The sequence below is a fragment of the Polypterus senegalus genome, chromosome 2 (assembly GCF_016835505.1).
Source record: "Polypterus senegalus isolate Bchr_013 chromosome 2, ASM1683550v1, whole genome shotgun sequence".
Classification (NCBI taxonomy): domain Eukaryota; kingdom Metazoa; phylum Chordata; class Cladistia; order Polypteriformes; family Polypteridae; genus Polypterus; species Polypterus senegalus.
In genome coordinates, this window is record NC_053155.1 from 162079045 (window position 1) to 162104617 (window position 25573).

The 25573-nt window shown below is 38.5% G+C and overlaps 1 protein-coding gene across 3 annotated transcripts in view; it reads left to right on the forward strand.

Moving 5' to 3' along the window:
* LOC120523519 (T-lymphoma invasion and metastasis-inducing protein 1-like) overlaps positions 1 to 25573 on the forward strand; it is a 495064-nt gene that overhangs the window by 110823 nt on the left and 358668 nt on the right. For all 3 annotated transcript variants that reach the window (XM_039744911.1, XM_039744910.1, XM_039744912.1), the window contains exon 4: positions 23135 to 23582. In XM_039744911.1, the coding sequence (XP_039600845.1) occupies positions 23135 to 23582 (448 nt within the window). The remainder of the gene's footprint in view (positions 1 to 23134; positions 23583 to 25573) is intronic.

Genomic DNA, 25573 nt, shown 5'->3' on the forward strand with positions numbered 1-25573 from the left:
CCTTACAGGAAAGGTTTTGAACCGTTTGCCGTTTGAGCAGCAGTTCAAATAGGAAGCATGGTTGAGGCAGCGTGTTCTTGATGCTGTATACCGATAATTCTCTTTCCGATCAGCTGCTCCGAGTGGTGCAGTGAGAGTAATATGGAAAAAGATGATCCGCTGTGGGAATCCCTAATGGGAGCAGCTGAAAAAACAAGGTGATGCAGTGAGAGTAATAATGCTAAAGCAGCTATGGTATTCGGAATAGTTTGACCATTCCGTGGACCATTATGTTGTTACAGGTTAATTACAATCAGATGCCTTAAACTAATAAACAATATGCAGTTAGTTTCAGTGTACAGTAATCCCTCCTTGATCGCGGGGGTTACGTTCCAGACCCCCCCACGATAGGTGAAAATCCGCAAAGTAGAAACCATATGTTTGTATGGTTATTTTTATATATTTTAAGCCCCTTATAAACTCTCCCACATTGTTACCATTATTAGAGCCCTCTAGACATGAAATAACACCCTTTAGTCAAAAGTTTAAACTGTGCTCCATGACAAGACTGAGATGACAGTTCTTTCTCACAATTAAAAGAATGCAAACATATCTTCTCTTCAAACGAGCGCTGTCAGGAGCAGAGAATGTCAGAGAGAGAGAGAGCATGACAGAAAAACAAACAATCAAAAATCAATACGTGCTGTTGGGCTTTTAAGTATGAGCACCGCGATAAAGCAGCTGCAAAGAAGGGAGCAATGTGAAGGTAGTCTTTCAGCATTTTTTAGAGTAGCCTCTGTATCTTCTAAACAAACAGCCTCTGTGCAAACAGCCCCTCTGCTCACACCACCTCCGTCAGGAGCAGAGAACGTCAGAGAGAGAGAGCGCAAGATTAAAGAAAACGATCAAAAAATCAATACGTGATTTTGGGCCACCACGATAAAGCGGCATTTCTTAGAGGATCGTCCATATCGTCTAGGCAAACAGCCTCTGTGCAAACAGCCCCTCTGCTCACACCCCCTCCGTCAGGTGCAGAGAATGTCAGAGAAAGACCGAGAAAAACAAACAATCCGCTCGGGAAGCACATCGTATATCATTGAGGAGTTTTAGTTAATATGTAATACGTGCTCTGATTGGCTAGCTTCTAAGCCATCCACCAATAGCGTCGCTTGTATGAAATCAACTGGGCAAACAAACTGAGGAAGCATGTACTTTAAATTAAAAGACCCATTGTCCGCAGAAATCCACGAACCATCGAAAAATCCGTTATATATATTTAGATATGCTTATATTTAAAATCCGCGATGGAGTGAAGCCGCGAAAGTCGAAGCGCGATATAGCGAGGGATCACTGTATTTATAAAGCCGCGTCAGGGAAGTGCCTCTGAAAAAGAAAGATAAACTACACAGGAACAGTAGCATTGCTTTGACACTGAGTGCTGCCAGTCTGCAAAACCGAGTGGAGAACTTACGTATGACAGGGTATGAGGTACCGTGGAAATGTTCGTGGCTTTACGCCAAGTTTAGGTTTTATACATCGTGATTTGAACGCAGAAGTGTTCATAGGCAACATTTCTCTGCGTAAGCACCGTTTATACATGAGGCCCTAGGACTGGAGTTGGAGACCCCTGATCTAATGCTTAGCATAAAGAAAGTGTTTATTGGAAACAAAAAACAAAGAACAGTCTAAAGTTTAGTGCAAGACATGAAGTGTTTGTTGAAAAAAAAGTGAAAATGTAGAAGTTTAATTGCAAACAAGAACTCTATGTAAAGAAATGCAAAAAATCTGCTACTTTAGAAGAAAAAGAAGAAATGTTTTACAGAAAATGAAGGACATTTCTAGTTCTTTGATAGGATAAGGAACTGGTGATTAGAGTAAAATATGTGTTACTTGTGCAGAACCCTGAGAAGTTGAAGAGATTATAGTGAAAGATTATCTTTTGCATGCTTAGAGAAGAAAGTGAATAAATATTTTGTATTTAGTATAGGAAAAATTATAGTACAGAAAAGTAGAGCAAAATATGTTACAGGGATAAAAGAAACTAAAATTCTAAAAGTAAGCATTTGTTTTGGATATTTTGGTGGGTGACCTTGGCATTTCTTTGTTTGATAGTTTGGTTATCAGTTTGGTTTAGATGGCTTTATTTCAGAAAAAATAAACACCTTCTTTTTAAAGAAAATTAACAGTTTAATAGGCTCCTAGGATACCCAAAAAAAAATCAACAATCAAAGAACTGCACAGTTGTTTTCATTTTCCGTTCTTAATTTTTTAGTCACCTATATTGTGACACCAAAAGCTTTTTATTCTTCTAGAATTCCTGTGATTATTTTATTTTAGTCCCATCTTATGAATGGCTTGGTGATAGGGCTGTGAATAGGTTTGCGGTCAGCCTGAGCATCTGTCAGTGCCACCTTCTACTTACAGCCATATAAGTAAACGCCTGCTGCTCTCTAGCAAAACCTAGGTCTTTCTCAATCTTGACATCTTTTATTTTCACACTGAATTAAAGAGGTTTATAATATGAAAATACTCTACTTATACATATACAGAAGCAATATTAAAGGCAAACTAGGTGCTTTTACTATTGTTTCCAATAACAATATTGACAATAATAGAAACAATCAAAACTCTGGGGTCACAGTCTTTCCAAAATATGATTTTACCATATAATGTGCTTCTTAATTTGACAGTTTTCTTTTATCTTTTAAACACTTCTGCTACCATGTCCCTAGCATTTTGCATCATTTATGTTCCACAATCTCTTGATTTTCCCTGATGAGACATACATTTATTGAATAATACTGTAATCACTGTATGCTCTAAAATTATAATAATGCAGAAATTGTCATTGGTGCACTTTTTCACTTTTAGTGCCTAGCTTCATAGTTAGAATGAAGATGTAGAATAAATGTAACACAGTGCAATTCTTTGATGCTACCGTTGATCTGCTATGATTGAGCTGTACTATTAACTTTTTTTAAATCCATGGAAATAATATGATTTTACAGAATGAGAGTCAGTGGGAGCTTTCAGTACTGCCAAAATTTTGCACAGTGTGTCTCATTTGTCATGTGATGAATAGTAGTACTCAACTGAAAGCAAGCTGATGAGCTGCCTTCATAGGCCCAGCCTAACATACCATTCAACAAAACAGTTTGTACTTAACAGTGCTTACCTAAAAGCCATTAAATCATTGAACTTGGTATCTTGACATTTAGAATCATGTCTTTTTTTTCTGAATGTGTCTAAGTGTTCTTTAAATTGATAGTGGGCTGCAGTGGAATAATTAATGCAGTTAATTACCTATTGTATGTTTCTATGCATGTTTCGATTCTTGTATGTCTTTGTCCAGTTTTAAATTATATGGTGCACAAAGCAAGAGCCAATTCTTGACATCTACTACAGGATAAACTCGCACTTGATCACAATTTCGAAGCTTCAGTTAAAATTTCATGCACTATTTGTGATATGTAGCAAAGATCAAGGTACACGGTGGCAAACATGCAGATGTAGGGAGAATGTGTAAACTCCACACAAGTACAGTGCCGAGACTGAGGTTCAAACCCAGGATCCTGGAGGGTTGAGAAGGTTCATGATTAAAAAATACTTAAATGATATTTTCTAAATCCAGTAACTTTAATTTTTTGCTACGGTTGAGCAATATTGCAATAATATGCATTTTCTGAGGGGTTCAATGTGAGAACTCCTGTTGCAGTGTTAGTGGGAAGGAAAGAAAAGTTTAGTATCTTTTGATGGGTTTGGAGGGTTTGGGAGGTGGTGGTTGAACATATCTTTATAGGAAGTAACTTCATTTGGCAGAAGTAGCAATTGGGAATATTTAACAGAGATATTGGAATGTAATAGGTAGCAAGCAGTAAGTGAGGCCATTGCAGTATACATGTCTCCTTTGAATGTGTTCTGATATCCAGTTTATTTGGTTGCTTAGCTTTTTAAGGAGCCATCTGATGCTATCATGGGAAGACGGGAAGTGAGGAAATGTAAAGGGTCTCATGGTGAGTTTAAGGAAGGCCAGAGTTAAAAAAAATAAAAAGGCTATGTGGGATGAGAGAGGGAGAGAATTCGTTTTTTGGTACAGTAGACCCCCGCAAAGTTGCAGTTCAGAGTTCACGGCCTCAGTCATTCACAGATTTTTCCTTAGAAACTAATAATTGTTAGCGGAAGTCACAAATATCCTCCCCAATTTTTATGGCTTTTATCGTGGCAATACTGCACTGTAGAGAGAACAGGAAGTGACTGTAGAGGAAAACGCCTCTTGGGATGGTGAAAGTAGCCGATGGGAGTTGCATTTTCAAATTCTAACAGTCCCTGCAATGGCTCTGATTGGTTGTTGGGTTCAAAGGATGTCAGCGTGGCTTTTAAAAAGGGGGCTGGTGACGAAAAGCAAAAAAAAAAGTTTTTGTAATTTGTGTTACAAGTTCCTGTCTGTCTGACTTCTGTTGGGTTATCTGTACTTATTCATTTTGTCCTGGATCGTTTTGTGATTCTGGATTGTCTGCCGTCTGCCTGTGTACACGAGGACTGTATGTGGATTCATGGCCATTCTGCAATGAAAGGAGCGCTCCTGGACCCGTCCACCCATCTTCACTATTTCAGGAACTAGCGGTAGGACTATCTTTACATTCTCATTCAATGTCTGGATCTCAGGACTATCTATTTTCATCATTACATTTTATCCGTTGCAGTTTTTCATGAACGTTTTTCATGATTTACTGTGTGTGTTTTGTTTGTGCTTTGTTGTATTTAATGTTTAAGGGGAACAGGGGTGGTATCGTTGTTTTCACTTATTTCATTTGTTTTCATTACATTTTTTATTTGCTGTTTGATTAATGGTTTGATTTGTTTTTGTCTCTGTTTGTGAGTTTGTGCGGGATGGGCCAAGACTGTGCGAGTCCCTGGAATCTCCACCATAAAAATAAAAAAATCGCCGTCTTCTCGTTGGTGTGAATCTTGGTGGCACCAGACTGCTACAGCATTTTTCACTTCTCCTTGCTGCTGATTGACTGTGATGCATCTCCAGCTGAGTGTTCTTGTGTTTTCCGTTTTGTTTTTCTTAATTCTTAAACCGCCACAACCGGCTATACTGTAATTGTTTCCCAGTGCCATTTGTGAGCACGCAGGAGCTGATCAGTCAGTACCATACATTCGTTCAGCAGCCAGCTCATGACCACTGCTAGCCCTTTGTGAGCAGGGGGGGCTGAACGCACCCCAGAAGACACAGACGCTGCTTAAAAATCCCCTCTTAAAAAACGCTGATAGACTACTTTCACATTGTTCCCTTACTTGCTGGGCTTAATTGCGGCTGCTCTGTCGTGTGATATGCTTCTCGCATTTACCTCTGTGTGCTTGCGTGTAGCCAATTCAAGCGCATTTGGCTCAGTGATATACTGAGTTTCATCCATGGTGTTAGTTGCACTTTGTACATATTGTTCCAGTAGTCTTTTAAAATAGTTTTTACAGTTCATTAACGGTGTGTAAAATGATCAGTGTTGCAGTAATTGTGATGCTCTTTGCATGAAAAAAATGTGTTCCCTTAAAATTTCACTTTTTTTCTTTGTGAATTGTGACGTTTACTTAAAGTGCAGCAAAAAAGTATTTGGCGTCCAGGGGTGCATTAACCCCCGAGTATGTGGCGGTTTCAGGGCTAAAGCCCCAAGATGCCGCCGAAATGCCCTGCACTTTCTAAGGCTGGACTTATACTTTACACGACGCGACGCATGCTGCAGCAGACACTCCTGCTACGCAAGCGTTGTAGTGTTTATACTTGCGCGTGTACTTTACGTAAATCTGGAGGAATCCACCTGGTGGCAGTGTGAGATATTATCACGGTGAGAACATGTTCAGCTTCTCTGTGTTGTGAATTGCCTAGAACACCTATTAAATTCCGATGACACCTTACAGCAGTATCTCTGACAAAGGATGTTTATTGATTAAATCCATCAATCCAGGTATGTGTCCATTCCAGCAAGCATTGGGCATGAGTGAGAAACAATCCCTGGACGAGGCATTAGCTCATCGCAAGGTGAATACAAGCACACACATACACTAGCGTCATTTTTTGCTGCACCAACTCCCTAAATCTTTGGAAGGAAACTGGAGCACAGTGTGGAATACAAGCAGGAAATACCAGCAACATAACTCCCTGCGAGACAGCAGTGCCAGCACTCCGCCACCGTGTCACTCCCATGTGTGTAATTATTCCCCCCATGTGTGTAATTAACAGTATTCATTATTTAAACAAAATTATATGTAAAATGTAACATGCACACTTTAATACATTTCATCATGAAAGTGATATCTATACTAATAAAAGGCAAAGCCCTCACTCACTCACTACTAATTCTCCAACTTCCCATGTAGGTAGAAGGCTGAAATTTGGCAGGCTTATTCCTTACAGCTTACTTACAAAAGTTGGGCAGGTTTCATTTCGAAATTCTACGCATTAGGGTCATAACTGGAAGCTATTTTTCCCCATATAATGTAATGAAGTCTTGAGTTGGAGATGGCCGCGGGGGCGGAGTTTCGTGTGACATCATCACGCCTCCTACGTAAGTACGTAGAGCACAAGGAAGAACTCCAAACAGCGATCAGCACAAAACGCCATTTCACAATTGAGAAGGCAGAAAAACATTATGAAGCAAATGATGCATACAAGCATATTCATAAGTACAGCTACTGCGGAAACAAAGCACGGCGTGAACCGTAAGTTTATATTAAATTAAGTTCATAGGCTACCACTAGCGTTTGTAATTTAGTGCCTGCCCATATAAGGCCGTCCATCAGCGGCAATCCAATACAAACACTGCCGGTAAATATTCACGGTGAAGGACTGTGCTTATGCAGAGGAAGATGAGATGGTCAGGGTGGTGTTTGGCACAAACTCATTGAAACTGCGAGAGAAAGTTTTAAGTGCCGGGTCTTAGCTGACATTACACGAGATGGCACCAGTACAGCTGGGAACCTTCGATGCAAGAACACCAAGCGGCTCACGTGAACTGACGCAGTGCACAGACAAAAGCAACAGTTCCAAAGAGTGCTGAACAAAAACCGAATTACACAATTGAGAAGGCAGCAAAAAAATATGAAGCGTCTTATACATAGAATCATATTCATAAGTGCAGCTACTGCGGAAACAAAGCACACGGTGGAAAAAGTGAATGTCCTGCTAAAGGAAGACAGTGTAAAAAAAACCCGTGCATGCAGTTTGTCACATCACAGTTAAAAGGAAGACGAGCTGTTTATTGATGCAGTAAGGAACTAATCGATGAATGAAACCTCTTATCTTTACAACGATTGACAAACACGGAATGTAACTTGAACACATCCTACAAATACGAGCCTGATTGAAAGAAATAATGATAATCAAATCCTTGATGACAGCAACATTCAATAACACTCACAAAACAATTACTGTATATTGACAATCATGTTACGTTATTTTTAAAATGTTCCCTTTTCTTTTCATAACTTCTACTTCTCCACTGGATACACGGGTATATATATAAATGTATATATATACCCCATCTACAATACATACTTTAGCATAGACAAGCCACACGCTGTGGCTAATTGTAGAGTCTTCGCCTCTAACGCCGACATTCGAGGTTCGATTCCCGAGAGGGATGTACTGACTATGTACGCTACCGATTCATTTTACCTTCGATCTCCTTGGTTTGGGACGTATGAAACATATTAGGTTAACGCAGAATCATGTTACGTTATTTTTAAAATTTTCCCTTTCTTAGCACAAGCACAGCTGAGAAGCTTCGATGCATGTACTCCATAACGCGCTTAAAAATAACGCATTTAATCACACTTTCAATTCCAAGCAAACGGGAACTTTTGTCAATGCATGATTTCCTGGTACATCCATTACACTGATGCACACATCACAGCTACAAAAATGTTAGAGTCGGAATAAAGCGTTCCTACGACTGATCATTTCGACTTCCGAGCGAAGCCTTGATAAAAGCATGGTTTTGTGCACACTGAAAAGCAAGCAAAATTAGATGCATTACAGAAAGCGGACTTTGTGGCTCTTACTGGGGATCATTGGACTTCCGTGACCGTTAGTAATTCTAAATACATCTAATTACAAAATGTTCAATGATCACACTGTTTTAGCCTAATGTACAAAATAATTTTGGCTAATGTTACTCAGAGTTTAAAGAGTAAGCTGGTCAAATTACCTTTTATGTTTCTGACTTATTTTTTAAGAAGAAAACTGCACTTTATGGTGAAATTTTGGTTATTATTATTTAAAGACAATACTATTCTGAAAATGTACTTAAAGTACTTAAACTACCACTTTATTTTTAAGTCTGCCCAATTTTAACCAGGGATGATATTTTTGTTTCTGTTTTGAATTCAAATGCAGTTTAAAGGCTTTTTTTCAGAAATTAAAACAGCTTCAGTTTACAATATTCATGTCCATGTCTATTATTTGATTCTGTCGCCCACTAAAACCGTTTTAAATAAAAAAAAACATTTGCGATTTGGGGCAAATTTACGTGTCGATTACATACGATTAATCAAGATTAATTCTTACACAGCCTCTAATTAATTGGATTAATTTTTTAATCGAGTCCCACCTAATATATATATATATGTAGATATATATATGTAGATTTGTATATATATGTGTATATACAGTATATATGTAGATATGTATATGTTATATATACTGTATATATATATATGTGTATAGATGTGTATATATATATATATATATTTATATATATTTATATATATGTTTATATGTATATATATGTTTATATATGTGTCTGTGTGTGTGTGTATATGTATATATATATATATATATATATATATATATATATATGCCAGCAACACTCATATCAATGACAAAACAATTAAATTGCTTTTCTTTTCCATAACTTCTTTAACACACTACTTCTCCGCTGCGAAGCGCGGGTATTCTGCTAGTCAAGTATAAATCTAAAGATTCTAAATGTGCAGACAGTTGGAATATCATACATTTAATTTGTTCTGTGTGGTGATCTATTGCTGCTTGCTGCTGCTGTCAGGTCCAAGAAGCTCGTAGCGTATAAAAACTGGGATGACGTTTACGATGGTCTGCTTTAATGATAAAGTAAACTACGAGGTTAAAGCCGAAATTTCCTCTTTAATCACAAAATACACATTTTCACTGTGTCCTTTATTTTTTTCTCAGTGGCTCAATTACAGCGCTATACATTATGCTGCTGTTGTGAAGTTGCAAAAAAAATAAATAAAAGACGGCACAAAAGATAGTATGTGAGACTTTTAAAATGTATCGCATCATTACGATCGGGAATATGGCGCATTTGAATATAAAAGCACCACGAATGCATCTGTATGTCGGCATTTTGCTTCACCACATTGAACCATTCATCAAACAGGGAAGCACGCACATCGATTCTTGTAGGATCTGCATAGAGGCTTTCTGTCACATGTAGATAGTAAACAGAGACTCTGACGTCACGTTCTGACTTTAAGCACACTGCGCCCCCTGACTTTTTGCTGGTACTGCAACTCGTGCACATGTCGCATTAATTTCTGAGGACCTGCTCAGAGGACGTGTGAAATGAACGCTGGGAATGCGTGGCGGCCATGATGCGGGCATGTACGCGTTCTGAGCGTGAAGTATAAACCGGCTCTAAGGCTTCTGGCAATGAAAATGTGCTTGCATGAATTACAGTACATATAGCGGTAACATCTGTATTTTACATTCTAGCACTGCGGGAGACATAGCAGTACAGTATACCGGTTTACCTTTACATTCTTTTTTTTAGGTAATGTTTTAAGCTGGGTTTGAAATTAAATGAAAGTGTTTTGGGGGCATATTTAGGGTTTAAACTATAAAAATAGGCATTTTTTTTAACCACATCCAAAATTTGCAATTTTTCACAATTTGCAGGTGCTCTAGGAACGTAACCCCTGCGAAATTTGGGGGTGTAACATATTTTGGTAGGAGGACCAGCTATTTCTTGAGACAGATGCAAACTTAATCAGTATGGATATAGGGTTTCTTGTTTTCTGTTTATTCTGTTACTTCATCATGTTCTTTTACTCGTCCTTTGTTTTGTTTGATTATTTTAGCAAGATATTCTTGTTTGTAATACACTGGCCTCCTTGGTATTATTCTAGGTTCAGAAATGGCTCAAAAGTGTGTCCAAATTCTACAATGTTCTCAATAATATTTATAATATAATTTCAATATTGTAAAGAGTAAAATGTGTTTTATTTAATAAACCATTGCTTTTTAAATAATTTCAAAAGGGTTACTGATATAGTAAGGAGAAAATTTGATTCCCAACCTGTTGCTGCATCCAAACGGTTTCATCTTTAAACCTTTATGCCTTGTGCAGTTGTGGTGCTCATATGTGTGACTGGACGTTTCTTGTTGGGAGGGCTTCTGTTCTCTTTCTCCAATGCAGAACCCTCATCCTGATCTGAGTTCACCTCTACATTAGCATGTCTTTATTTGAAAACAGCAGTGTCAGATCAGTGGGAGCATGAATGTAACTGAGAGAAAAAAAACTGAATTAAAAAAAATTGCTAACCTTTACAAATACCATCAATTTACACTGGTTTTACTGACAAATGTATGTTTTTATTCTATAATAGTAACAATAAGAGCAGCTCACTACTCAAAATGGTAATTTCGGGGAAGCACCCGGAATTGACCCAGCAACCTCTTGATTATGAGTCAGCAGTTCTTACCACTGCACCACCCAAGCAGTCGTTTCAGCATCGTACCCTAACCCGACTTCTTTTTCTTCTGTTATATTGTTGAATAAAGGCGCACTTGATTTATTATGCGTGTACCTGTTATCCTACATTTACATAGATTGTTGTAGACACGGAAAACTCATGAAATGCATGTGTTCCAAATAACGATATCCTGTATTGTTTACCCTACAGTGTTCTCCCCAGAAATTTTTTCCAGCTGGGTGGCATGAAAAAGTAGCCAGGTGGGGCAGGACGGGGAAATTTGGTGGTGGGGAAAATTAAATGTGCACCATTTTTATTAGTTAATTATTATTAATTATTCTCCAATGGTCAATATGACTTCCTTTTTTTAAGGTTTGACACTTGTGCCAGAATATTTTTATTAAATTTAAGAAGTATCCAATTCAGGACCCTGCAACCCTAACAAAAATGTTATATATATAAGAAAAGTGAAAATAATGAAAAAAAGTATGTGAAACCTAATGAAGAAAAATTTAAAAATATTCTTCAAAGCCAACATGGTGTCTTCAGTTAAATATTTATTCTTCTTTTCTTCCTAGAGGCCCAGTTGTCTGCAGCTTTCCCATACTCAAAGTCCCCAGGATCAGGGCCCTCCAAGGAGATCAGCAAGAGATTATTTAGCGAGCTTTGATTCATGCGATTTCTCAAACATGTCTTGATCCTTTTAAGGGCAGAAAAAAACCTTTCACATTCAGCTGTGCTCACTGGGATTACTAGCCCAATATGAGCTAGTCTGGCTAAATTTGGAAACGACTCTTTGAACTCTGATGTCGTTGCCATTTTTAGTAAAATCTGTTCTTGACTGAAATCTTTGTATGATTGACTTCTGATCATTTTTGACGTAACTGTCCATTCTTGCCTGCTACTTTCATATTTTAAAATTGGAGGGCTACCATGAGTAATGATCGAAAAGAATCGTGAGTTTCTGCATTGAAAACTTTTGAAAAGCTGGAAATAATTGGCATGTCAGGGAATCTTGCATCCAGGTGCTTGACAACTATCTGCAGGTTTTTGTCATATATGAAAACGGCGCCCGTATGCATGCGCTGCACAGCCACCCTGCTGGCTGCTGCTGAGAGTTGATTCTACAATAAAATAAAATAAAAATTGGAATAACATTGGATGTCAATGATCACCCCGAAAGCAGATAGTAGACGTCATGTAGTATATATTTTCCAAATTTCAGGTCAATAGTTCAAATGGTTTGTGGGCTACAGATGATTTAAAATTCTGGACAGATAAATGAACAGTCACGGTAGCGTATTATATTTAAAGATTGCAGTTTTGAATGACATTACATCACTCTGTGTATAAACAATGTAGAGATCTGACCATTCTTCTGTCAGACAATGATGAAGGCTTTGAAAATATCTCCCAGGAGTGTCTTTCAACTCCATCATGGACAGTTTTGTGATGATCAAAAGCCAAGCCTTAGATAAGTTGTACAATAAAGGTAATACGTCTGAAAGCATCTTCAGAGAGGAAACAAAATTGTACGTTTTAATACATCTGCTTAATCCTTCAGCTGTGATGTGAATTCATTCAGTGGCCTGTCTTTCCGACACAGCTATGACACTCATCATACACTGTCGTAGTTACTGTGCTGCAAAGTCATGAGACAGCCATCTAGTGTCACTGGCCATTTTCAGCTTAATCTGGGGAATGTTCAGAATATTTTGAATTTCCGTTAAACCAGCCATCCTAACTGAAGAATTTTGGAAGAAATAAAACAACTGCCTTAAGATGTTGTTTAGTTTTTTTACATAAGGTACAGCAGCTGCTGCTTGGGCACTTGCAAGGGCCAATCGGCGGTTTACACTGGGGTAGATGTTTTATCTTTAAGCAGTTTTGCCACACCTTTCTGTTTCCCAATCATAACAGTAGCTTTATTTGACCCTAGTCTATCCAGATTAGTAGTTTTCAAGCCTAGCGTGTCCATATTCTCACTCAGTGCGTTGGTTATAGTTTCTGCTTTGCCATCAATCATATTGCGGATTGATACAAAACTAATTCTGACCTCTTTAGTGACCTGGCAAACATGTTTAATGTAAATAATTAATTGTTTTACAACTGAGATGTATGTGGTTTCATCACACAGAATACTGAAGCAGTATGTTTGATCTTATTTCTAATGCTAAGACATCCAGCAGCTCTTGCATTATCCTTTCAGAGGTATAATGTGCATTTTTACTAACTTTGAGATGTTGTAAAAAGGAACAACCCATTTCTTTACAGTGTTCCAACAGCTTTTCAATTGTTCCAACAGTTTTTCAAACAACGTTGTATGTGGCAACTCATTTTTTGCCAACCAATGCATGGATCTTAGAGCTCCCGCAAAGGTATCTCTCTGTAAGTTATTTAACACAGATACAGATCTTTCAATTTGACCAATTACAGTTTACTCTAGTACATGTTTTCCTAAAAGGTCAGCAGAAGGCTTAATGTGTGTTTTACTTTTTTCATAGTACAGCAAACTTTCTTTTCAAATTCTTGTGCATAGCACGTTTACCCAAGGTAACTCCCTTGTTTGAATGTTTCATGCACAATGAGCACCACATACCATTTTCTTTGACCGTTAGCCAAATAAAATCATTGTTTGTTTATGCTGGATAAGCGGTGCTTAGATTTATCGATTGGTAGAATGTGTGCTGAAGAGATTTCCCCTGATGGAGTAGCCTCTGCAATGTTTTTGTCTGAAATTGCCACATCAGGAGTTGATTCCGCACTTTCATTAATTTGTGACATCTCTTTTCTGAAATAACTGAGCAGTGTTGTTTTCTGAACATTTTTTCTGGTCGAGTTGGTAACACATTTGGAAAAAATTAAAAGTACCTATGAATAAAATTTTTGAGTGGGAAAGTGAGAGCCTGTTAGATATTCAATGCACACTTGCACTATGGCAGGTATGCATTCTCGACATTTCCACTTTAATCTCGACGCTTATGTCGAGAATAAAGAAATTTCCACTTTATTCTCGACATTTCCATATTAATCTTGACGCTTATGTCGAGAATTAAGTGGAAATGTTGACTTTATTGTTGACATTTCTACTTTATTCTTGCCGTTTATCTCGAGATTAAAGTCGACACGTTGACTTTATTCTCGTAGTTTGTCATTAAAGTAGAACATTGTAAACTAAACTTCATCTAAAAATGAATATTTAATTTACTAGATTTTCTCAAACCCAGTCATAAATTATGTAGCGCATGAAATACTTTGTGTTAAGTGTTCCCCGATCTATGTTAATTGCTACGTGCTTCTTAACCTGACTTTCTCTTGCACTAAGAGGAGGCGCAGGCAGTGATCACCACAAAAAATACATTAATTTCATGATATTCCTGCTCCCTGAACATTTACAATCTATAATAATAAAAGGCAAAGCCCTCACTGACTGACTGACTGACTGACTCACTCACTGACTCATCACTAATTCTCCAATTTACCATGTAGGTAGAAAGCTGAAATTTCGCAGGCTTATTCCTTACAGCATACTTACAAAAGTTAAGCAGGTTTCATTTTGAAATTCTACACGTAACTGTCATAACAGTCGATAACGGTCGACAACGTCTGCCATGTTGAACTTTCTTATTTATGGCCCCATCTTCACGAAATTTGGTAGGCGGCTTCCATGTGCTACCCAAAACCAATGTACTTACTTATTTCGATGGTATGACGCCACTGTCGGCCGCCATATTGAACTTTCCAACGTCACCAATTTTCAACCTTCCCGTGTAGGTAGAAGGCTGTCCCCATCTTCACGAAATTTGGTAGGTGGCTTCCCTGTGCTAACCAAAACCGATCTACGTACTTATTTCGGTGGTATGACGCCACTGTCAGCCGCCATATTGAATTTTTCAAACGTAACTAATTTTCCACCTTCCCGTGTAGGTAGAAGGCTGAAATTTGGCAGGCCCATTCCTTACAGCTTACTTACAAAAGTTAAGCAGATTTCATTTCGAAATTCTACGTGTAACGGTCATAACAGTCAACAACGTCCGCCATATTGAGCTTTCTTATTCATGGCCCCATCTTCACGAAATTTGGTAGGCGGCTTCCCTGCGCTAACCGAGACCAATGTACATACTTATTTCGGTGGTATGATGCCACTGTCAGCCGCCATATTGAACTTTTAATGGAAATCAATGTCCTTACTTATTTCGTTGGTATGACACCACTGTCGGCCGCCATATTGAACTTTCCAACGTCACTAATTCTCCAACTTCCCGTGTAGGTAGAAGGCTGAAATTTGGCAGGCGCATTCCTTACAGCTTACTTACAACAGTTAAGCAGGTTTCATTTCAAAATTCTACGTGTAATGGTCATAACAGTCAACAACGTCCGCCATGTTGAACTTTCTTATTTACGGCCCCATCTTCACGAAATTTGGTAGGTGGCTTCCCTGAGCTAACCGAAACCAATGTACGTACTTATTTCGGTGGTATGACGCCACTGTCAGCCGCCATATTGAACTTTCCAACATCACTAATTCTCCAACTTCCTGTGTAGGTAGAAGGCTGAAATTTGGCAGGCTCATTCCTTACAGCTTACTTACAGAAGTTAAGCAGGTTTCATTTTGAAATTCTACGCGTAATGGTCATAACGGTCAACAACGTCCGCCATGTTGAACTTTCTTATTTATGGCCCCATCTTCTCGAAATTTGGTAGGCGGCTTCCCTGCACTAACCGAAACCAATGTATGTACTTATTTCGGTGGTATGATGCCACTGTCGGCCGCCATATTGAACTTTTCAACAGTCTGTTACTTATGGGCCCATCTTCAAGAAATTTGGTACATGGGTTCCCAAAGCTAACTGAATCCTACTTACGTACATATATACGTCCATAGCCTGCACCTCGGTCACCGTGTGAGGTGGCATTGGGTCCCCCATCCCAACGCCTCCCACGTTGTTGGCTGCCTGCCTATATAAGACCATCCGTCGCTCCGGTCTCTACAGTCATTTTCTTGCTTTGCCACGGGATTCACGTCTCCCTACTGATAACTACAGTCTTTTTGTTTAATCCACAGCTTCTCCGCTGTTTTATTGTTTGTTTATTGCAATTATAGTTATTGTATAGGTATTTTACACTTACTTTACATTGCTCAGGTACCCATTTCCTTTATCATTCCAACCCCTATTACCATGTCTATCGAGATGATCACTATCGATCAAAGAACTGTCACTTACCAAGTGGTTTCCATGCCCGGAGATAGCACCTACCTTTTCTATTCTCTTTGTTGTATATTGCACGGCCATATCAGGCTCACTCTTGATATCCGGAGGAACATTCTGTCTTATGTATTGAATGACTGGGACAGGTTCAAGGTGTGGACTGATGACAGGAGATAATTATACTACACAGGAGCACTATAAGAGTAAAATGCTTAAGCCCTTCACCTATGGGTCTACATGTGAGTTGATGGCTGCCGCTGAATTGTTCAGTTGTCGCTTTCAAGTGTACCGAAATGGCCAAATATTTTACACCTTTCGACAACTGCCAATGCCTCTTAAATATCTTAGATTCACAGGTGACGATTTCAGTAGTGGACACTTTGATGTTTATGAATGTTTAAACTCTCAAAAGCTGGATGTGATTTTATCGATGAAACCGGTTGTGTGCTTACAGCGCTTGACAGATGCCAAATGTCACTTCAATACAGCAAATCCTGCAAATACTGTCGTAATTGAAACAAACCATGAAACTCAAACCGATTGTGACAGCAGCAATCCAAGCTGTGAGATTTGAGACAAGATTACTGTTCACATGGCCAACTGTACGTTGCATGCTCAAGAGTAAGCTCAGCGCACAGCTTGGTCATGTTACAACTGGTGGGCCGAACTGACAACATGGTATACAAAGAGATCCTTAACAAATAATTATTGGCATATTTTCCCTCAGTTTAAAAAGGTTTAATTTTCTTCTTAATAAACATTTTAATGCAGTACTTCGCCGCTGCGAAGCGCGGGTATTTTGCTAGTACTAAGATAAATACTTGATATCATTTACATTAGTGTCTATCTTTATCCTACCTTCGCTTATCCAACATTCCGTATTATCTGACGTCCCACCGCAACAAAAAAAAAATGCATCAATCGGCAGCAAGAAGTGCAAGTTGCGAGCATGAGCGTAGTCTATATTTTGTTGCTCCTGACTCTACCGCAGCTATTTACAGTGGAACCTCAGTTTGCAAGCATAATTCGTTCTGGAAATGTGCACGCAGTCTAAAGCACTCGTACAGTACATCAATGCGAATTTCCTCATAAGAAATAATGGAAACTCAGATGATTCGTTCCACAACCCAAAACTATTCATATAAAAATGATTAATACATGATATAAAGTAAAAATAAATAAAGCAAATTAACCTGCACTTTACCTTTGAAAAGAATCATGGCTGGTGTGGGTGAGTTTCTAAACTTTTGTGGGATTCCATCCAACTGGACGACACGCAGAAGAGCGTCCCAAAGCAATCGCAGTCTCCCAGCGCTGTAGCAGTTCACCATAAAAGCCAATCTGAAAAGACCGCGGACATGCTGTAAGTGCCTGCCATCGATGGGTGATACAAGGAACATTATAAATGCGCAGGGCACAGTGTTACTTTCCCCCCTACCCTGCCTGACTGTTGTGTCTGTGTATAGGAGAATGGCAGATCCCGCTAAAATAAATAACCGCACTCTTTCAAGCTGAATAAAGCTGGTGTAGCTAAAATTACTGAGACTCAGCTTCGAGTTTTCGGGTGCAAGACGGGGACTCGCACGTTACAGCACAAACATACATACACGCAGTCACAATGCTGTAGTAAACAGTATACGCTCATGCGGATGTTGACTATATGAGTGACGGCGTTAAAGCTCTAGAAACTGCAATTAATTACATTGAGCAACAAGAAGAATCTACAGGAATCGACATAATGATGCTGCAAAAATTGCGAGACTTGACAGCGAAGAAACGGCACTCATCAGGAAAGCAGACTACGATCAAAAATGTCTTTAAATCATCACAGGACTGAACTTTTTAAGTACAGTACATACTGTATTTAACTCCAGACAATTCATTTTTTCAGTTAATTTGTTCTGTTGTTTTGTTGTAAAACATGATTATTAGGTTCATAATGTGTAAAATTATAACATAGTTTGACGCTTAATAGACTTTCTTAACACCTGCCATTATCCAACATTTTCGCTTATCCGACGTTCTGCTGGCCCGTTTATGTCGGATAAGCGAGACTCTACTGTACATGATGAAATGCTTTAAAGCATGTTCTAATCATGTGGGGGCATGGTGGCATGGAGGTTACACTGCTGCTTCGCAGCAAAGGGGACCCGTGTGTTCCCAGCCTTGAGTTTGCATGTTTTTCTGGTGGGTTTACTCAGCCTGCTTTAGTTTCCTTTCAAAGTCATGTAGAATGTGGGGTTTTGTGATGCTGAATTGACCCTGCTAGTGTGTATGTGTGTGCTTGTATTCGCCCTACGATAATCTGGTGCCCCATTCAGGATTTGTTCCTGCCTCGCACACGATGCTTGTTGGGATGGGCGCAACCCTGAATGGATGGCATAATTAAAAATGTATAACGAAGATTTTTTAAAGTCTGAACACTCCGTGGTCTAAGTTTATAACTAGTTTTAATTTCACAAAGACGTTTATTGTGTGGTGATTGGTTATGTGGAGAAAAAAATAGGAAGGATAGGAACTGGGGTTTTGGTACGTCGGATAGAGACAGCACGCATGCAATAAAGAAAGCCCTCTGAAAAGAACATCCATTGAATTCTGTGTTCGTGTCTCTGACCACCAGATCACGAACCCAACATTTACACAATATTTAAGTTAAACCTGTGCGATACCCATTCATACATCCAGTTTTTTGGAGCCTCGTCACACCTGCCATAAAGGTCTCTACACTGAACGTACACCTGGGGACCCCTTAGTGTGAGGGATCAGCACTACCGCCACACCACCTTGCTTGTTTAATACATGCTTTAATCCATTTCATCATGAAAATGATATCAAGTATTTATCTTAGCATTGTAAATGTTCAGAGAGCAGGAATATCATGAAGTGAATGTATTATGTTTGGTAATCGCTTCCTGCGCCTCCTCAGTGCAAGAGGAAGTCAGTTTAAGAAGCGCATAGTGATTAACAACGTGGTCGGGGAACACTTAACACAAAGCATTTAATGTACTACATTAACTTATGACGGACTTTGAGAAAATGTAGTAAATTGAACATTGATTTTAAGATGAAGTTTACTTTACAACATTGTACTTTAATGACAAAATAAACTATGAGAATAAAGTGGAAATGTGGACTTTAAGCTCGACATAAGCAGTGAGAATAAAGTCAACATGTTGAGGGCATCACTTTAACGGGAACCACAGTGAGTGCTACAAGGATTTTTGCACAAAGAACACACCTAATGCTTAAACATCTTTAATATATATATATATATATATATATATATATATATATATATATATATATATATATATATATATATATATATATATATATATATATATATATATATATATATATATATATATATATATATAATATATATATTGGTTTGCTATGTATTGAACAAGAAGAGAGCAGCTGTATGCTTAGTAGCACTACACTGACATTGAGAACAGAGACATGGCTTTCTGACGCCCTTTTTCTGATATCTGACAGGCTGGTTCCCCTAGACTTTTTTTCACTTTATCAGTTGTCCTCTCACCTGCCCACCTCCACATCATTGGTTATGAACTGCCGCTCCGCACCCTCTATTAGCATGTACAACACCCTCTCGAACGCTCACCTCTCCATACTCCTTGCTGCTGTTTTAAGCTGCTCTGCCCACACTATTACCATGTACACTCCCCTCTTGAAAGCCCACCTCCCCATACTCTTTGCTTCTGAACTCCGATCCGCCTCAACTCCGTTATTAGCTTTAACATCGAGTGATAGGCCACATCCCTTCTCAACTTGTGATCTTGCTTCTAGAGTATTTGCCCACCTGTCTGCTCATCCCTTGCCATCTCTGCAGATCATTAGATCTGCCTGTGCCTGTAGATCTGCGGCTGTCATCTCACAATGTCAGGCGAGTTAACAGCCGGGCACTCAACTAATGGCTAAAAAACATTAGGGAGAACACTGCTCTATACAACTCCAGGCACCTCACACCCAGATAAACAGTCTTGAGCTGGGAGAACTTTTGGCCTAAGTTGAGCTGCGGCAGTGGGGAGATGGGATAGCAGGCTGTTTGCTGCTTGTGCTAATCAACACATTTGCAAAACAAGAGACGTTACTTTTAGAGGTGTAAAGGAATATAATGTGGCCAGGGATTATGAGCTTTATCGTAGTCTTAAGAGATTCTAGTGTTAATATGTACTAAAACTGACTTTTTTTATCTGTTCTGTGCTTTATTGAAATTTGGTTGAGTGACTCTATTCCTGACTCTGCTTTAGCTTATTTGACTTCATACTGTACCAAGCGGACCATGTTGCAGAACTTTGCAGCAAAGCAAAGAATGGAGGAGTGTGTTTCTAAATTAATCAAGGTTGGTGTGACAGTGTGACAGTTCTTTTTAAATCATGCTGTCCCAACCTTGAATTGCTTGTTATAAACTGTAAGATATTTTATTTACCATGCGAGTGTTCCTCAGTGATTCTCACTGGTGTTTACATTTTCCCTTGTGCCAGTACTCACAAAGTGCAGTGGTCACTTGCTGATGTAATCATTGGGATTGAAAAAGACAACCTGGACTCGCATATAATTATTTTGGGTGATTTTAACCATGTTGGTTTTAACCAGGGCTTTCCTAAATGTCAACAGCAAATAAAATGCCCTACTAGTGATAATTGTAAAGTCAGTAGAAGAACAGTTAGAAAGTGGACCAGCAAGTCGATAGATGACCTTCAGGATGGCGTTACCTGTACAGACTGGAGTGCCTTCAAAACTTACCACCTCCAAGATACAGGAAGATGTTTCCATTCCAGCAAAAACAATTTGACACTTAGTAATTATAAGCCTTAGTTAACCCCCAGAGCAGGACAAAGTGTGTACCAGTGAATCCTAAAACAACATGCCCCCTAAACAATTTTTCCCCATGTTTTCTCAGTTATTTTTACTAGGAAGGTCTGAGCTTTTACTTAGTATCTGTGTATACTTTATCTTTCATATTCTGTGTTGTCTTTGTATGTTGCACCAATGCTATCATGACAAATTATTAGTACACATTAGTGTTCCTGACCAGTAAAGTCAATTCTGATTCTATAAAGGTCAGAAGTTCTGCAGTGTCTTGTCTTGCCTTGGTTTCCCTCTTTGGTTACGTTTTCTCTCCAGTAATAGGTTCAGGGACGTTTGGTGTTTCCTTATTTCTTGCCTTAAAGCATTCTTTTGGACCATCACATACTTCCTCTGCTGCTGTTAGTGTCCTTATATTTCACTATGCTATTCTGCCATTCAGCTTTTGTCAGTTTTCTTACATTACAACATTACCTTTGCAAACAATGACCATGATTTTTGTAACTAAGCACCTACCACTTAGTTACTTCACTGCATGCATTAAGTTATTTTAATTATACATACCATTCATACCAGAATAAAAGAAGTTGGAACTGTTTTTTTTTTTTTTTTCTTCTTTTTTTGTAAATTTGAGTTATAAGTCTAAGTCTTGAACCCTTCGTTTTTTTTTTTGTTCTTTATTTCGCCTTATACAATTTCTTGTATTAGGAATTTGTTAGTTTTTGCATACCGTTTGGGGTCAGAGTGCAGGATCAGCCATTGTACAGCGCCCCTGGAGCAATTGAAGGTTAAGGGCCTTTCTCAAGGGCCCAGCAGAATAGGATCTCTTTTAACAGTGATGGGGATTCGAACCGGCAACCTTTGGGATACCAGCGCAGATCCTTAGCCTCAGAGCTTCCACTTGCATTTGAATGTATTTTTATCCACTCCATATTTTTATTATCAATAGATAGGTTTCGGTTCATGATAAACCGTGAAGCAGGATTTCTAAATGTATGCTGACTTCAGCTTGATTTATCCGTATTATATGTTAAAAAACTGGTATTGGAAACTAAGTGTAACATGTTGTCAAAATTATTGTCACATTTTTCTTTTTGGTGAAATTCTTCGTAGTACTTAAGGCAGCATGTTCAAATGACAAATTATGCTTCTGGTAGCCCCTCTGGAGCTTTTTGTGTAATGCCATTTTTTCTCTCATGGATTCACTTTGTATATGCAAAGCTTAGCTACCTTATCCAACAACTCTCCAACCCCAAATTGGTTCCACACACTGCAATCCTGTCACCCTGACACCACCTTTCTCCAGTCATCTGATAGACCCCAGCTTTGAGGCAGTTAGTCTTTTAAAATAGGAGACCTAACAGAAACACTGGTCATTTTTTTTCTTTCATCAAACATGATATAGTGTCTTATAATTTGTGCTCCTAAACGTCTGTTCTTAAACTTTCAAAAGATGTCTGCATGTATTTCTAATGTTGTATGTCATTTTGACCTAATTTCTGTTTTAAAAGTGATTTTATATTTTTTGTGACATCCACTTTTTTATTGCCCATCGTAATGTACAGTCCTATCCGTTTTAACTTGTCATTGGCTACAGTTTATTTCTTTAGGTTACACACTGCACTGATAGGGTAAAGGGACCTTTATGTTTGTATTTTATATAAGCTAAATGAGCTCTGTGTTTTCTATAACGCCTGACTCCCAGTTTTATCCTAATCAATTCTAGTTATTAAGGCTGGAAGAAAAGGTGACCTCCTTTCTATAAACCCTGACAGACAAATCAATTATGGGTCTACCTATTTGTCAGCACCTATGACTAACAAAATGTTTTCAAACAGTAGTTTGCATGTTCTCCCCGTGTCTGTGTGGGTTTCCTCCCATAGTCCAAAGACATGCAGCTTAGGTGCATTAACGATCCTTAATTGTCCCTAGTGTGTGCTTGGTGTGTGGCTGTGTGTGTGTGTCCTGTGATGGGCTGGCACCCTGCCCGGGATTTGTTCCTGCCTTGCGCCCTGTGTTGGCTGGGATTGGATCCAGCAGACCCAGGTGACCCTTTGTTAGGATATAGCAGGTTGGACAATGACTTACTGACTGTGAAATGGAGGTTCACTCCTATCTGAATTGCAGAATGTGTCACCTGGACTAATGGTACCCACACTATGGAAGAAATAGGAAGGAAACACTAAAGAAATTATGGTAAAGGGAAAAGGAAATCAGTTGTTACTCTAGGTGACTAAAGTATTATATGTTTATGAAGTTCTAGTTAAACCAGGTATCTGCTGCTGTAAAATTTATTGCAGTCATTACTTTGGATAGTCCTAGCATGAATTAAATGTTGTGATACCGTTTCCTTTTGTTAAAACACTTTTTTTTTTATTTAGGATATTACAACAGAGGAAGGAAGTGAATATACAGACAGTGTGATCCATGGGGCAATACCAGATGCATATCATTTATCAAGATGCTCGGAGGCCATGTCAGCTACTTACTCATCAGATGCATTGACAGAAGGTAGTATTTGTGCAAAAAGTGAAGCTAGCAGTAACAGTGAAGATGCTGTTCAAGGAGTTTATGAAAACTTCCGACGTGAGCTTCAGATGAGTTCAGTTAACACAGAGAACCTTGAAGAAGCAGGATCTGCAGGTAGTGATGAACAGACCAGTGGCACTCTGAGCTCTCCTGGCCAGTCGGACATTCTTAGTGCTGCACAAGGCACTGTTCGAAAGGCTGGGGCATTGTCTGTCAAAAACTTCCTGGTACACAAGAAAAACAAGAAAGTAGAGCTGGCCCCACGCAGAAAGTGGAAACATTATTGGGTTTCTCTGAAAGGTAAATACCATATTTATTTATTTCTGAATAGGAATTTTGTAAAAATGATGGTTATATATTTTTTATAACTCGATGAACCACACATTTGAATTTTACATTTTATCTTTTCAATGTTACTAATCTTCAGCCTCCTTATTTTAGTAATATTAAGATTATCTTTTTAGTAATATTAAAAAGGTAAGTTTACAGGGGAATAATATAGCCATGGGGGTCTTTAACTTCCTAAATATTTACTGGACTAAGCTTGCAAAGAGTGGAGTGAGTATAAGAGCAGGAGTTTTTAGAAGTACAGTGAATATTTTGTAACACAGTATGCTAAAGCAGGGGCAACCTGTCTAGATTTTAGTATTTAGTAATAATCAGGATACATTTGAGGGCGTAGAGGTAATTGAACCACTAGGGTCAAGTCAACATAATATAAAACTATTCTCAGTGTTTTGGAAGACTGCAAGAACAAAGACCAAAACTGTTAAGTTTAACTTTGTTAGGGCAAATTTTCATCAGTTGTGGCAAACTCTAAAAATTATAAACTGGGATAAGCATTTAAGTGTGGGGACAGTCGAGGAGCAGTGGAACAGGTTTCAAAATGTGTTACATATAATACCGGACAGGTACATCCCAAAGTATAGAATTAGTTGGAAAACAACTCTGTAGTTGTTTAATAAAGATTTTAAAAAGAAGCTGCAAAAGAAAAATACCTGTATAAGACTAATAAGACGGCACAGAAGATGGTATGTAAGACATAAAAATGTATCATGTCATTACGTTGGGATATATGAGATGCTTGAATATAAAAGCTCCACGAATGCAGTTGTATGTCGGCATTTTGCTTCACCACATCGAACCATTCATCAAACATCGAAGCACACACATTGAGCCTGTAGGATCTGCATAGCAGCTTTCTGTCACATGTTGATAGTAAACAGAGACTCTGACTTCATGTTCCAACTTGATCACACTTTGCCCCCCGACTTTTTATTGGTTCTACAGCTTGCGTACGTGTCGCATTAATTTCTGAGGACGTGCTCAGAGGACGCATTAAATGAACGCTGGGAGCGCATGGCAATCATGATGCGTGTGCGTGCACATTCTGAGCCTGAAGTATAAACCGGCCCCAAGAAGAGACATGATTTGAAGTGTTTAAAATTATGAAGGAAATTGTACAATGGATTAAGACTGTTACTTTGAAATGAGTTCAGCAACAACATGGTGTATATTTGGAAAAGTTTTTCTCACATAAAGAACCATAGACACATGCAATAAGTTCCCAAGTACTGTGGTAGACAGTATGACTTTAGGGATCTTCAAAACTGGACTTGATGTTATTTTGGAAGATTTAATATGCATAAGGCTGGTGAGCTTTCTTGAAGTGAATGGTTTGTTCTCTGTCCAGATTGTTCTGATGTTCTCAAATATCATTTTAATATCCTGAATAATTTATTCTGATACTGTTTATTATTTACTGTTTTAAACATAGATTATCTGAATTTGAGACATTGCAAATTCTAGTTTATTTTATACTGTATTTTTAAGTTTATTGCCTAACTAGCCATCCCATGTGGCTCCACCTCCACCAGTTGGGACACTAAACAAATTGTGAATAAAAACTTAATGCAATGATGTGGAGATGGCAAATGTCAATATTTTATTTGTAATAGAACGTAGATGACAGATCAAACGTTTAATCCGAGTAAATGTATCATTTTAAAGGAAAAATATGTTGATTCAAAATTTCACGGTGTCAACAAATCCCAAAAAAGTTGGGACAAGTAGCAATAAGAGGCTGGAAAAAGTAAAATTGAGCATAATGAAGAGCTGGAAGACCAATAAACACTAATTAGGTCAATTTGCAACATTATTGGGTATAAAAAGAGCTTCCCAGAGTGGCTGTGTCTCTCAGAAGCCAAGATGGGTAGAGGATCACCAATTCCCACAATGTTGCGCAGAAAGATAGTGGAGCAATATCAGGAAGGTGTTACCCAGCGAAAAAT